We start from the raw sequence: 15259 nt of genomic DNA on the forward strand, positions 1-15259 counted from the left end.
TTCCCTCTTTCTTTAAACAAACCAAAAGCCTTTGTGGGCAGTTTTTCTTTTCTCCCATCTTGCCATCAGCACAAATAAAATAGACTAATCCCATGAGTTTCAATCTCCTGTTGGCTCTCAAGAATCGAACTGGCGGAGAGTAGAGGGACTCTATGTACATGAAGGGTGAAATTCTGACCCTATTGAAGTCCATGGAAGTTTTGCTATTGACCTCAGTGGGGCCAAGATTTTGCCTATTGTCTCTGATCAGACTGAACCCATTCTCCATGGATGATGATTGGTAGATCAGCTGTCTAATCAGATGTGTTTTTTCAGTTACTTCATTTCTCTTATGCCATGTTTTTTAAGTGGTTCATCCCCATTATTTTACATCAGTAAAGTATTTACCATCTATTTATCCTTTTAAATATCTATAGTGTATCCTTCATGCTAGAGCGTGAGTGCTGTTTCCACAGAGATGCAATACAAATATTTTTCACTATGGTTACTATTTTGATAGTGAAAGAACGTTACCTAAATGAAAAGAAATCATCTTAGATATTTGATATCCATTGGCAACTGTATTTAAAATAAGTTCTTTATGGCTCATTCTAGAGATAAAATGCTGTCTTCATTTACAGAATCAGAGAAATTCCAAGTGAAAGATGTCAGAAAGTCGCTCAGTGCTGTCTATTCTTAAAAGAGGCAGGTTGACTTCTCCCAGCAACAATGTGAAATACTCCAGCTTTAGAGACTCTTGTTCCACCTCCATATTTCATGATCGTGGATACAGTGTATCATTAAAAGATCCTAGCTTTGATCATACTGATGCAGAACATAAAGATGAACTGAGCACAAGACGTCTATCATTACTACATGATTATTCTGAACATTCATACCCTAATTTAGTAATTCCAGTGTTGTCTCCCATTGAAAATAATCCTATCTCCTTATCTGAAAGAAAAGAGGCAAATATAGCTACAGATTTTTTGGAAACTCCTAAAGTAAGTAAAAAAGACTCATCACTGCGTAGGAGACTGCTTCTGTCTAAAACTGCTTTGGGAGGCACTGTAGGATGCTTGGAAAGGCAAGTCAATTCTTCAGATTGCAGTAGGAAAAAAACATTATCTTGTGTTCTCAGTTTTGAAGAAAGACTTTCAAAAAGTTCTTCGTATTCTCCAAGAGATAATACTTACAAACCTCTAGCTACTAGCACTTTAAAAACTGAGGAGTCTAGTCCTGCTTGCCAAAAATTGAGGCTTGCCTTTTCACAGCAAAGGACTTCTACAGTAGATGATTCCAAATGTAAAAACAACTTCTTGTCAGAACCTGAATGTTTATCTCCAATTCACCATAATACTTCTAAGGACACTATTATTGACAAGACTCCTAATGAGCTTAGTGATAGTTCCCTTACAAGCATTAATGATGAAAGCACCTCTCTGGAATTGCTTAGAACCCCTACATGTTGTATGTTGTCTGAGACGAATGAGGATAAATTTCTGACTCCAGTCAGCAACCTAACAGCAGATTTTAACTTTGATTTACTTGACATAAATACTCCCCCTACTCATGTGGTAAGTGACTTGGAGCTTTCAGTGCCTGAAGACAGTGGGTTTAATTCCCTTGGCTTAGATAAATCAGAAGATTCCTCTTCAGATCATGAGGGATCTTTCCAAGAACTCCTTCAAAAACAAAAGGAAGTTTCCAAACTTCTGGATGCTAAAAGAAAGTCAAGAAAACTAGACCGAGTGAGGAGGTTATCCACCCTTCGGGAACGGGGTTCGCAGTCTGAGACAGAGGAAGACTATGATATTACGCTAATTAATTCAGAATATAAATTAAAAATAGCAAGAGACTCTGCCAGTGAAGACAGTGGATTGGTTTTTAATGAGGAGAATAATGGAGATTTGGTTCTAAATCTTGGAGATTTATCAAGAACACCTGCTTTACAAGTAGTCCGTGAAATCTTCTTGCGAAGCAAAAGAAAAAGACCAGAGCAAAATGGACTCTTGGAGAACACTGAGAGAGCTGAAATGTCTGTATTAGAATATATTCTTGCTGGACTCATAGGCAAGAAAATGGGCCTTGAAAAATTAGATATTTTAACAGAATTAAAATACAGAGATTTAAAGCATATTCTTGCTATAGTTCTAGGTGCTTTGACTGTGGAAAGCCTATGCAGGTAAGAAATACAACTATATATTCTTTTTCAAAATTTTGAAAATTTAAGCATTTTTTCCCTGCTAACGAGTTGGGGAGTTGGAACAGTGGCCTGAACAGTATTACTCCCATGTAACAAAAATAACATTTAATTTACTAATGATGTGTTTGAAGTAAAAAAGAGAATGTCACTTGTAATTACAGGTTTCAGAGTAGCAGCCGTGTTAGTCTGTATTAGCAAAAAGAAAAGGAGTACTTGTGGCACCTTAGAGACTAACAAATTTATTTGAGCATAAGCTGTCGTGAGCTACATGCATGCATCCGATGAAATGAGCTGTAGCTCATGAAAGCTTATGCTCAAATAAATCTGTTAGTCTCTGAGGTACTTGTAATTATGTTTTTTCATCTATCTAATAATAAAGATTTAGGGTATTCATTTCCATTTGTTTTTGTAATCAGTGAAAATATTCATAAATGTTAAGCTCAGCTCAGTTCCCAGAGCATCAGTTTATGATGCTGTAATATTGTAAGTCTAAAATATTTAAGTAAAAAAATCAGTAGCATAACAAGACCCCAGAGACTTCAGGTGTAATAATACGTTAGGGGCTCCCTTCCCAGTTCCAAAATACACCTCCTTCCAGCCCCGCCCCCATCACCTAGCTCCTATTTAGCTCCCTGCCTATCCAGATACCTTCTCCCCCAGCTTCTTCCTCCTTCAGTCCAGCCATAGCTCTCCCAGGCCTGATGCAGTCCTCCCACCTTGGTCCCCTCCAGTTCCACTCCAGCCCTCTCCTCCCACAACTCAGCAGCTCTGATCCAGCCCCCTAGTTCTGCTCCAACCCTCTTCCCCTCAGCTCTCAACCCACCCCATTCTCCTACCCCATGCAAAGCAGTCAATGATTTTGCAATGGTGATGCAGAAGAATATATGAGGCAATGTTATGTTTCAAGTCAAGTCTATAAAGTGGAGTTTGTTACAGTATATTGCAATATTCTTCAAAATGATCAAGATAACATTTTAAGTCATGATAAAATTGGAAAGGGTTAATTTTTAGTCTTATTGGATCTTAAACTATACCACTCATAAAAACCTAAGCAAGATTTGAAAGGTGGATGATATTTTGTTTGGTTTTTGTTTCAGTATTTGGAAAGTAAGCAAGAACTGGCGTGAAATTGTTATACAAGACAAAAATGCATATCTCAGGAGAAAGCTGTACATCAAACAGCTGAAGGCGGAAGCTGGGGTAATGTATCTCCCAAAGGCAGTATTTTTCTAAATATTGGGCGTGTTGGAAAGATTTGGGTAGGGGGAAGAATATAAAGATCCTAGCGAACTGCAGAAATCTCCCAGCTGACAATGAGAGTTGTAAAATCTTTACCCAGTAGATATAACTCAGAATACACGTAGAGAACCATTCTGAGTAAAAATGTCATTTTTAGTCTTTTTGCTCTAGCCACACTTCAAGGAAAATGTTTTTAAAACATGTAGTGCTTGGAATCAATAGGACTTTCCTCAAATTATAACAAATTTAAAGTGAACCAGGTTTTGGGCTTAAAATCCTGTCCCTTCCTCTTCATCTCTCATATGTCCCATTTCAACACCAACTTTTTTTCTTCTTCCATTTTAATCACTGCTTGCAGGTCCAGTAGGACTAAAATTGTGACTCCTTTCCAATTGTTTGATTTGTTTTTCCTTTGTGGCTTAACTTACCTCTAGGGTAGGGATTCTTTGAAGTGACCTGATGTCAAGTGACTATCCTATAAGCAGTTGGAAGTGTTTACTATTCAGATTTCTGAAATAGGAAAGATATCAGAGGGAGTTGCAGGGAGAGATGAGGTCTTGTAAGTGATAAAGGAGAGTCTATTTGGTCACCCTGAAATGATCTTTATAGACCACGATATTTCCTCCAATGGATCTTGTTTTGTCCACCTGTCCATGAAATACTAAACTTTTACTTGAAGAAATTTACACATTTTGTACCTCTTTATTGTGAAAAATAAAAATAGTTCTAAAACAAAAACAAAGCTACATTAAACAAAGCCCTAGTTATCTTGGTACTCATTGAAGCTGATTTCTCTTCTTATAATCATCATCTGTAACAGGGATGTCTCTTGCATGTTGAAGATGCTGCCACAAGACTTAATATTCTAAGTAGATCTGCTCTAAGACCTGTTCAAGCTCAAGCTCAAGCTAAAACTGCTGTGTTACAAACACCACCTTATTGCAATGAGCTTTTAACACCTACAGGATGCAGTTCTGTTCCCCAGTCAACTAGTAAACAGGAAGAGTACCTTAAGGTAAGCAATGTAGCTCGTTGTTAGCATTGAAAATAAAGATTACTTAGACTTCTTAAGATGTACAGTCAAGAACTGCAGGTATTAAATGTTGTTTTCTCCCCTCTTGACACAGATTGCCAAAACCCTTTTTACTGATGAAGCTTTAAAACCTTGTCCAAGATGTCAGTGCCCAGCTAAGTATCAACCCTTAAAGAAAAGGGGACTATGTAGCCGAGAAGCCTGTGCGTTTGACTTTTGTATTTTGTGTTTGTGCACCTTCCATGGGTCAAAAGAATGCAGTAGTGCATCTGCAAAGCAGCGAAATAAAAAAGATGCTCTTCCAGGAAGTGCCCAAAGCAAGAGAAATTTAAAAAGACTCTAAAGTTATAAGGAACATAGGTTTCCCTACTCTCTCTCAATTTCTGATCTTGTCTGTCTTTTTATTAATTATGCATATTTTGAAAGTAATATTGTCATTTTGCCCAGTAATTAAGCTGATGATTTCTCATGTACATATCTTAAATTAACTTAGTGTATTTTTGATAAGTTTTTGAAAAAAGGGAAAAAAATTTTAAACTTTTAATGTCTCGTTTTACCCGTCATGTAGCCAGACACTTCCAACTTCTTAATTTTTCAATAAAGTACTTTCAATATAGTCTTCAATATCTATTTTACAACATCACTTGAAAATTTAAAGTTGTGATTCTTGTTTCAATGGCAAATTAAAGAGAATGAATCATTAAAACTTTCTTTTCTATAGGTTTTGTTATGAGACAGTTTTAAAACTACAGTTTTTAAAAACATGCTATGATGAGGCATTAGAGAAGTGCTGACTCAGAGGAAATACTACCACCTCGTCATTTGACAATGCTGCTAAGATAGAATATTAGATGATTTTTTTTTAAAGCCAGATAGGACCATTATGATTTAGTTTTATCTCCTGTATTACACAGGCTGAAGAACCCTACCCAGTAACTTCTGCATCAAGCCCATACTTTCTGGTTGAGCGCTATAGTGTGTGTGTATATATATATTTTTAGAAAGATATCCAGTCTGGCTTTAAAGATTTCTGGTGATGGAGAATCCACCACATCCACTTATGTAGTTGTTCTGGAGGCTAAGTACCCTTATTGTTTTAAAAATAAAAGGAGTACTTGTGGCACCTTAGAGACTAACCAATTTATTTGAGCATGAGCTTTCGTGAGCTACAGCTCACTTCATATGCATCTGATGAAGTGAGCTGTAGCTCACGAAAGCTCATGCTCAAATAAATTGGTTAGTCTCTAAGGTGCCACAAGTACTCCTTTTCTTTTTGCGAATACAGACTAACACGGCTGTTCCTCTGAAACCTGTTTTAAAAATATGCACCTTATTTCTAGCCTGAATTTTTCTAAAATCAGCTTCCATACATTGGACTTTATGCCTTTTTCTGCTAATGAGCCATCTGTCAGAGTTTCAGGGTTAGCTGTACCTTAGCACACCCCTTGCCCCTAGTCTTCCTCAAGGGCACCCACTTAAGGTTTCAGGCTCTTAATTGTAACCTCTGTTGGGCAGAGACCTGCATCTCTCTCCCTCAAGACTGGGCATGTAGGCTTGCAGTTCTTACAGTCCCACTTCTGCACCTCACTGTGATTTCCCCAGCAGGTCTGACTAGGAACTGGCACCTGTGGTTAACCTTTCTGCAGGGATTGCAACAGTGTACTAATCAGCCTTCTTTAAATACATTGGGAGCAAGAGACAGACAAAGAAAAGCATAGATCCTCTGCTTAGCGGGGAAGGAGAGCTAATAATGAAATCAACAAGGCTGAGGTGTTTAATACCTATTTTGCTTCAGTCTTCGCTAAAAAGGTTAATGGTGACCAGATACTCAGCACAATTAATATTAACAACAAGGAGGAAGGAATGCAAGCCAAAATAGGGGAAAAACAGGCTAAAGAATATTTAGATGAGTTAAGTGTATTCAAGTTGGCAGGGCCTGATTAAATTAATCCTAGGGTGCTTAAAGAACTAGCTGAGGCAATCTCGGAACCATTAGCAATTATCTTTGAGAACTCATGGAGGTTGGATAGGGTCCCAGAGGACTGGAGAATGGTACTATGTTTGCCTATCTTTTTTTTTAAAGGGTACAAAAAGGACAAAGAGAACTATAAACAAATCAATTTAACTTCACTACCTGGAAAAATACTGGAAAAAAAGAAATAATCAATTTGTAAGCATCTACAGGAGAATAGGGTTATAAGGAATAGGTGCCATCTATTTGTCAAGAACAAATCATGCTAAATCAACCTATGTGGCGGTTCAATACAAGACAGAACACGACTTTAGGCAACCAAGCAGCCTGGTCTGCTGACGGGATTGCCCCCGTCAGCTTTTCCAGCTCTCCTTTTATTTCTCTTCCCCCTGCGCAATACATACTCCAACCGCAGAAGGCATCAACAAAGGAAATAAAATTACTTTGATTAATATTCTTATTTACCAGCCTCTATCTACTACAATCCTTGTTCTCAGGCCTTGAGCCTAGGCCAAGGAAGCTTCCCACGGTTCATGTCCTTTAGTTGACTTCCCATGGTCCATGTCTTTGGACGGAGCAGTGTGTGCATCGCTCCTACACAACAGTCAGGGTGTGCCCTGAATGTTTCCAGGTGCATGAACGCTACATGAACCCTTCATCCCCCCCTTTTTTGTTATTTGTGCTTGGCCATCTCATGGTAGCCATCAATTTGCTTTTGCAAGCGATTTAACTCCCGGACAGACAAGGACATAACTCGGGGAGCCTGCCAGGGCGGGTCTCTACAAAGCCTTAGCAAAGAGGGAATACATTGTATACAGCAACAGCAAAAAATAAGCCCAACAATCACAAACACAGCATAACCGAAAAGTTGTCGCAGCCATCCTAGAGAGGGCAGCCAACCTGTAAGCCAATTCCAAAAGCCCTCAAACCCCAGATCTTGGTGTATGTGTGCTGTAAGATTGGCCAATTCGGCCAGTCTAGTTTCTATGGAACAACTATTATCAGTTAAATTAAAACAACACATATGCCGAAACGTGGAACAGCCTAGATGATGTTTCAAGAGCAGAAAATCAATGGCTGCTCTGTTATCCAGAATTGCATCCCTTAATTCATGTTGCTCTGTGTTAAGTAGGGCAATTGCCTGGGATGTTGTATTAATTGCCTTTGCTGCAAAACACGCCAGGGCATTCAAAGTTCTGGCTGTATAAGTGACAAGCCCGGGGACCCCAACAATAGAGGCCGCTAAGGCGGTATACTCAGAGCGGCTGAAAAGATCGACATCTGCAACACAATCTTCTGAAAGGGGTATACTTCTTTTACTGCGCTTTTGGCCGGCAAAAGGCAAAATGAGTGTCATTCTACTGAGGCAAGAAAGGGTGCCATCACTTAAATTTGCGGGAATATAACTAAAGGTGCGTGAGCCGCAGGTAAAAAACCACCCGGATGGTAGGATGATATGGCCATAATTGTACGAAACATTCACGGCGTGGGAACAATTTAAAAAGGGTTGAGAAATTTGCCGACAGCCTAAGGGCACCTTTGTACTAGTGCAGTTAACCACACGCGCACAGGTGACATTGTTGGCCCCGGCCGGATATGGTGTGTGGAGGGATATGGCCGTGTGAGGCAAAGTATAGTTGGCCGGGCCCCAATTAGCCATGCCAGAGTACTGGGAAGAGAGATTTGCGTAAGCAGCGAGCATCGTCTCATTCCCTATTTCCTCAGGGTGATGACATACTGGAATGAGGCATGTACCTAACAGTTCTCTGGCTGCTACAGAATCAGATAAACAAAAGTGGGTAACATTTGCTATCGAAGCCAATCTTTCCCATAGGTTATATGTCATTCGGGCCTGTAACGGAGGAAGCGCTTCTGAGCCAACCCCTACAGGAAATATTAAGCATAAAAGGCATACAATCAATACAGAATTAGCAGTAATTTGGGCGAGAATTGCCACAAACAAGGTCTCAGGAGTCTCTGGCTGTTGGTTTGCTGCCAGTCTTCGTTGAGCTGTGGCGACCAATGCTTTTACCGCTCCCCATGTCATGGGCTGGCTTGGGACGCTACGCCTCCTCCGTTTCCGTCCCGTCGTTGTCAACCCGGGAGGCACCGCGCTCTCCTCCAGGGTCAGCTGAAACTCTGGCATGAGGTTCGATAGTCCCTGGTGCCACGCCATGCTGCTTCAGTGCCGGTCGCACACACCGGGCCGGAACCCGCAACGGTCCTGCAGGGAGAGACACAGCAGCATATCCCCGACCCCAAGTGATTAGAGGTACTGGGCCCAGCCATTGCGGGTCGGGCAGCTGACGGTAGTTGACATGCGGTCTTTCCAGTACCTCAGATTTATTAAAATGCCGATCCGTGGGGGTCTGCTGATCTGCATTCAGCGTTAAATTATTTAAAGTAAACAAAAAGATAAGCAATTGTTGCTGAATGTCTCCTAAGGTTCGGAGACGCTGCTCCCCTTGTTTTAATTGTTTATCAAGCAAGGTTTTCAGCGTGCGATTTGCACGTTCAACAATAGCTTGGCCCGTGGAATTATAAGGGATCCCGTGTGTTAGACGGACGTCCCATTGGGCACAAAAAGTGGAGAGGGCTGTGGAGCAATAGACTGGGGCATTATCCGTTTTTATCTGGCTCGGGCGACCCATAACAGCAAAACAGGCTAGCAAATGGTGAATAATTTTGGCTATCTTTGGAGTGGCTTCTCCACGCTGTGGGGTCACCCAGAGGAATCCCGAATAGGTATCAATGGAAACATGTAAAAACGAATAGGGGCGGAATTGTGGCACGTGAGTGACATCCATTTGCCACAGCTGATTCGCTGCGGTACCTCTGGGGTTAACAGCACAAGAAAAGGTAGGGGCAGCAGTGGCACAGTGGGGGCAGGAACGAACAATAGAACGTGCATGATCAGCAGGAATGTGAAACTGCTGGGCCAAAACAGAGGCAGACTGATGAAAAAAGGCATGGCTTTCAATGGGGTCAGAAAAAAGGGAATTTACCTGACCACGTAACGGGCGATCAGCGTGCGCATTGCCCTCAGTGAGTAGCCCAGGCCGAGGGGTATGACTGCGAATATGAGCAACAAAATAAGGGAAATTACGAGTGGTGATGAGATGCTGTAAAGACAAAAACAGGCGAAGGAGGTCTGCATCGACCTGAGGGGTAATGAGGGCTAGGGGTAAATGATCAATTACCTGATAAACATAATGGGTGTCCACAATCAAATTAAAGGGACAATCAGCAAAAAGTTGAAAGGCCAAAACAACAGCAGCCAGTTCTGAGCGCTGCGCGGAATGCTGAGGCAGCGTAAAACGAGAATGCCAACGAGGGGGGTCACCTAATTGATAGGTGACAACACCTCGACGTGGCGCGCCATCAATAAAAAGAGTGACAGCTGAAACAATGGGTTGAGAGCGGTTAAGATGATGTATGATTAAGGGTACCTTTTGTGTGATCACTAACCGAGGATCTTTTGGGGGATTATAAGAGATCTCTCCCACATAATCACAAAGAGCAACCTGCCAGGCCAAGGAGGTGTGGCACAAGGAATCAAATTCACTACGGGACAAGGGGAACACAATGGCAATTAAATCAGTGCCCGTGAGTTGTACTGCATGGTGGCGGGCTTTACGAACAAGATCGGACAGGGCGTCTAAATAAGGATAAATGTTCCGAGGAGGAGTGGATGACAAATATATCCACTCTATGATAGAGACGGCCATGTCTGTACAAGGTACAAACAGAGCCGCAGTAGGCGTATGAGGGGTGGCATGGAGAACCAACCGCAGGGGACGGACCTCAGTGAGTCTATCCACAAACTGCTGACTCGATACTGCATTGATCTGTCGAATGCAGGCAATGTGCTCCTCAGTGATGGCAATAATTGTGCCCGGTGCCCAAGCTCCACATAGGAGCTCGAACAACGGCTGCAGCATTGATGTGGGAGACAGAAGTAGGGTCGAATCCGATTTAAATGACCCAAAACCTGTTGTAATTTAACAAGGGTTAGGGGTTGAGGTAGAACCAATTCCGGGCAAACAGGGGCGGCATAGGTTTGTAAAACCTTATGCCCGAGGTAGTGGTAGGGATAAGAGCGTTGGATTTTTTCTGGTGCCACCAATAGGCCATTTTGGCCGAGAATCTGGGACAAAGATTCAAGCTGTTCTGCCGTGACCTGGGGACCACTAAGCAAAATGTCATCCATATAATGGTAAACCTTTAGTGTGGGGTATCGGGCACGAAAAGGGGTGAGGGCCCAATCCACAAAAAGTTGACATAAGGTTGGACTATTTTGCATTCCCTGGGGCAAGACCTTCCACTGATACCTATGAGAGGGTTGCTGATTATTATATTGTGGCACCGTAAATGCGAATTTTTCACGATTTTGTGGGCAAAGGGGGATGGTGAAGAAACAATCTTTTAAATCTAACACACAAAGCTGATCGGTTTGAGGAATTAAATTTGGGTTCGGTAAGCCAAATTGTAAGGGGCCCATGGGTTGGATGCGTTTATTTATTTCCCTTAAATCATGTAACAGCCGCCATGCACCAGATTTTTTCTTAATAACGAACACCGGGGTGTTCCAAGGACTAGTGGAGCGTTCCAAGCGCTGCGCATGCAAATGTTGTTGCACAAGCGAATGAAGCGCTTTCAGCTTCTCTAGAGGGAGGGGCCACTGGTCAATCCATACGGGCTCTAAGGATTGCCACACCAATGGTAATGCGGAGGGCAAGGTGGGTGCGTGAGGGTTTTGGGCCATTATATATTAATATCGAGGGTGGTGTCCAGCTTTGTAAGTAAGTCACGGCCCCAAATATTGAGGTGGACAGGGAGCACAAAAGGGCGGATTGTAGCAAGGGCACGGCCTCCCGGTTTAGAGACCGTGACCCAAGACAAACTTTGGCACCCGGGTTTACTACCCCCGATCCCTCACAACTCTTTAGAAGGAACTGTCGGCCAACTGACCGGCCACTCCGGATCACGAATCACCGTAACGTCAGCTCCAGTGTCCACCAGCCCTGTAAAAGGAACATTATTTAAGAGAAGTGTTAACTGAAGTTTCGAGGGGCGGACCGACATTGTTAGAGCCACAAGTGGAGAGGACGTGTTGTGAGATGGCGACTAAGCCAGCGTCGATCCAAAGCCGCCTCCGCCCCGGGCTCGATCCTCTGCAGCTGGCACCTGATAGGGGACTAAAAGCAATTGCGCAATTGACCGTCCACGCGGGAGTGACTGTGGAAGATGGGTCTATACCTGAACCTTAATAACGCCGGTGTAGTCGGCGTCAATGACCCCTGGGATGACAAAAAAACCCTGTTTCCCAGCGTGTGAGCGAGGGAGAACCAGACCCACAAATCCGGCAGGGAGAGGTCCCGTCACCTGTGCAGGTATGGCGCAAACCTCCCCCGGCAACCGAAAGTCAGCGTCCTCCTGCATAATCAAATCAAGCCCTGCACTTCCGGCAGTCACCGCCTTCATGGAGTCTATGGGTTTTAAAGCAGAGGAACAGTTGTCTGAGTGGGAAACACCCCCATTTGGCCCTGGGTTTGGGGGGGACCCGTCGTGCGGTTTCCCGACCCGCTACGACACTGATTAGCCCAGTGATAGCCCTTCCGACACTTGGGGCACTTCTTTGAGGGGCGAGCGGACGCCGTCGATGAGCGGCACTCCCGCTGAAAATGACCCTCCTTACCACAGCGGTAACAACGCTTCCCCTCCTTTCCGCTTTTTCTCAGGGCGGCAGCCAGAACTCCAGCTTTATGGGCTTGGGTTCCGATGTTTTGGCACGCCCGCAGCATGTCCGACAGCTCTAGAACGCCAGCGGCTTGTGCCGCCTGGAGAGCACGACGGCAATCCTCTTTCGCATTTTCAACCGCCATTTTTAACAGGATCTCCTGAGCTGCTGCAGGGCTATCCACCTGTCGGAGGATAGCCTCCTGCAATCTGTTGGTAAAATCCATAAAGGACTCTGACGCACCCTGACGGATACTGGCAAAGCTTTTGGAAGGCTTGCCCGAATCCGGGACCTTCCGGAAAGCATGCTGGGCGCACGTGGAAATAATGGGGAAGACGGCCTGAGGGAGTTGAGACTGCAGCTGAACAGTAGCAAACTGGCCCTCCCCTGCCAAGTGCTCATAAATGATACCTTGCTCTCTATATACCTGGGCTTGGCGTTCCGCCATCTGCCGATACTCACTAAGTCAAATAACATACTGACTGGGCGTCAGCATCATGCGCAACAGCACCTTCCAGTCTTCAGGGACCAGGGAATACCCAGAACCTAGCCCTTCAATGAGACCACGCACATACGTGCTGGTCAGGCCGAACTCGCGAATCGCTTTCTTTACCTCTCTGATCACCAAGTAAGGCAAACTGACCCAGTTTGCAACCTGGTTGCCCTGGCCATCATCCTGCCAGGTCACTGGACAGACTGAGACCAGATCAGCCAGCTCCTCTGCTGTAATATCTGAGCGAGTCTTCGCTGCGTGAACCATTTGTTGCACCAGCGAAAGCCCCTGAGCAGACGCGGACGACCCCCTGGGGGGCCCCGAAGCATGGGGCCCCACGGGGGGAGGGTGATCACACACCGGCTCCGGTGGGGAAGGCCAGGGAGGCGGTGGTAATAGAGGCACTGGGGGCGAAGCAGGGGGAGGAATGGTTGCAGGAGCGGATGGGGGTGGCGAGATCGTCAGCCCCTCTGTTGGTGCGGAAGAGGGTCTTTCCGAGGCGACACGCTGTATTGCGTCGCGGCAGAGGTGCCAGGCATGTAAAGCCTGCATGGGCGCCTGAGGCTCCTTGTGCAATGTCTGGCCCAACCGCTCCCAGTCCGCTAGCTTAGGGGTTCCAGCTTCAGGGTACCACGGGCATTGGGCACTCACCTCCTGTAGCAGGAGAGTGAGTTCTCGAGTGGGGCAGTCGTGCTGAGCCTTACGCAGCAAATACTGTAGCTCACTGCGGTGTTGCACTTGCAAAGCAGAGAGGGAGCTTCCCATACTTACCACAATGAAAAATACTCACCGGGATCCGCGAAGCGGATGAGTGACGCGTCTGAAACCCTTGCCGGGCGAGGTGAGTGCTGAGGGCCCCACGTTTGGGCGCCAGTTGTGGCGGTTGAGTACAAGACAGAACACGACTTTAGGCAACCAAGCAGGCTGGTCTGCTGACGGGATTGCCCCCGTCAGCTTTTCCAGCTCTCCTTTTATTTCTCTTCCCCCTGCGCAATACATACTCCGACCACAGAAGGCATCAACAAAGGAAATAAAATGACTTTGATTAATATTCTTATTTACCAGCCTCTATCTACTACAATCCTTGTTCTCAGGCCTTGAGCCCAGGCCAAGGAAGCTTCCCACGGTTCATGTCCTTTAGTTGACTTCCCATGGTCCATGTCCTTGGACGGAGCAGTGTGTGCATCGCTCCTACACAACAGTCAGGGTGTGCCCTGAATGTTTCCAGGTGCATGAACGCTACATGAACCCTTCAAACCTAATTTCCTTCTTTGACTGGGTTACTGATCTAGTGGATCAGTGGGAAGGGGTAGGTGTGATATATCTTGATTTTAGTAAGGCTTTTGACACAATCCCATGTGACATTCTCATAAGCAAACTAGGGAAATGTGGCCTAGATGAAATTACAATCAGGTGAGTACACAACTGGTTGAAAGACTGTACTCAGAGTTCAAGGGTTCGCTGTCAAAGTGGGAGGGTGTATCTAATGGGGTCCTGCAGGGGTTGGTCCTGGGTCTGATACTAGTCAATATTTTCATTAATGACTTCAATAATGGAGTGAAGAGAGTATGCTTATAAAATTTGCAGAGTACACAAAGCTGGGAGGGGTTGCAAACACTTTGGAGGACAAGGTTAGAATTCAAGGTGATTTTGACAAATTGGAGAATTGGTCTGAATTTAACAAGATGAAATTCAATAAAGGTGAGTGCAAAGTACTTCACATAAAAGAAAAAATCAAATGCACAACTACACAAGGGGGAATAACTGGCAAGGTGGTATTACTGCTGAAAGGAATGTGGGGGTTACAGTGGATCACAAATTGAATATGAGTCCATACTGATGCAGTTGTGAAAAAAGCTAATATACTTCTGGGTCATATTAACAAGAGTTTCTCACATAAGACATGTGAGACAGTTGTTGCATTCTACTCTGCCATGGTGAGACCTCAGCTGGAGTACAGTGTGCATCCAATTCTGGGTGCCACACTTTAGGAAAGATGTGGATAAACTGGAGAGAGTCCAGAGGAGAGGAACAAAAATGATACAAAGCTTAGGAAAAGTTAAAATATTGATCATGTTTAACTTTGAGCAAACAAGACTAAGGGGGACCTGATACCAGTCTTCAAATACATTAAGGGCTTTTATAAAGAGGACAGGGATCAATTGTTCTCCATGTCCACTGGAGACAGGACAAGAAGTAATGGGCTCAATCTGCAGCAACTGAGGTTTAGGTTAGATAATAGGAGAAACTTTCTAACTATAAAGGTTAGAACTATAAAGTTTTGGAATAGACTTCCAAGGGAGGTTGTGGAATCTCCATTAGAGGTTTTTAAGAACAGGTTGGACAAACACCTGGTCAATGATGGTCTAGGTTGACTTTGTCTTTCCTCATTGTAGGGGACTTAAATTGATGACTTCCTGAGGCCCTTCCAGCTCTATATTTCTACATGTTCTAAACAAAAAAATTTACATTTATTCTTATGGTAACTGCTTGTTTTTATATGTTTTCTCTGCAATACTAAGTTCATGTACACACACTAAAAGCTTACTAGAGGTCACCCATCAGTTTTATAGGGCCCTAGTAGACCAAAGGCCTTC

At 44.1% G+C, this 15259-nt stretch overlaps 1 protein-coding gene and 1 long non-coding RNA gene across 2 annotated transcripts; one reads left to right on the forward strand and one right to left on the reverse strand.

Moving 5' to 3' along the window:
- The first annotated feature begins 629 nt into the window (after nt 1–629).
- On the forward strand, nt 630–4857 carry FBXO43 (F-box protein 43). Its single transcript, XM_048841363.2, has 4 exons — nt 630–2164; nt 3283–3385; nt 4245–4439; nt 4552–4857. Exons 1-4 carry the CDS (start codon nt 645–647, stop codon nt 4798–4800), a joined length of 2067 nt encoding a protein of 688 aa, XP_048697320.2. The 5' UTR covers nt 630–644; the 3' UTR covers nt 4801–4857.
- A 4654-nt stretch (nt 4858–9511) lies between these two features.
- Nucleotides 9512–13875, reverse strand: LOC125632722 (uncharacterized). The gene is made up of 3 exons (XR_007355394.2): nt 13453–13875; nt 11401–11453; nt 9512–9590 (listed from the first exon to the last, which is right to left on the reverse strand). It is a non-coding gene; the product is annotated as an uncharacterized LOC125632722 (long non-coding RNA).
- Nucleotides 13876–15259: the final 1384 nt, after the last annotated feature.

This window comes from Caretta caretta, chromosome 2, assembly GCF_965140235.1.
Source record: "Caretta caretta isolate rCarCar2 chromosome 2, rCarCar1.hap1, whole genome shotgun sequence".
Classification (NCBI taxonomy): domain Eukaryota; kingdom Metazoa; phylum Chordata; order Testudines; family Cheloniidae; genus Caretta; species Caretta caretta.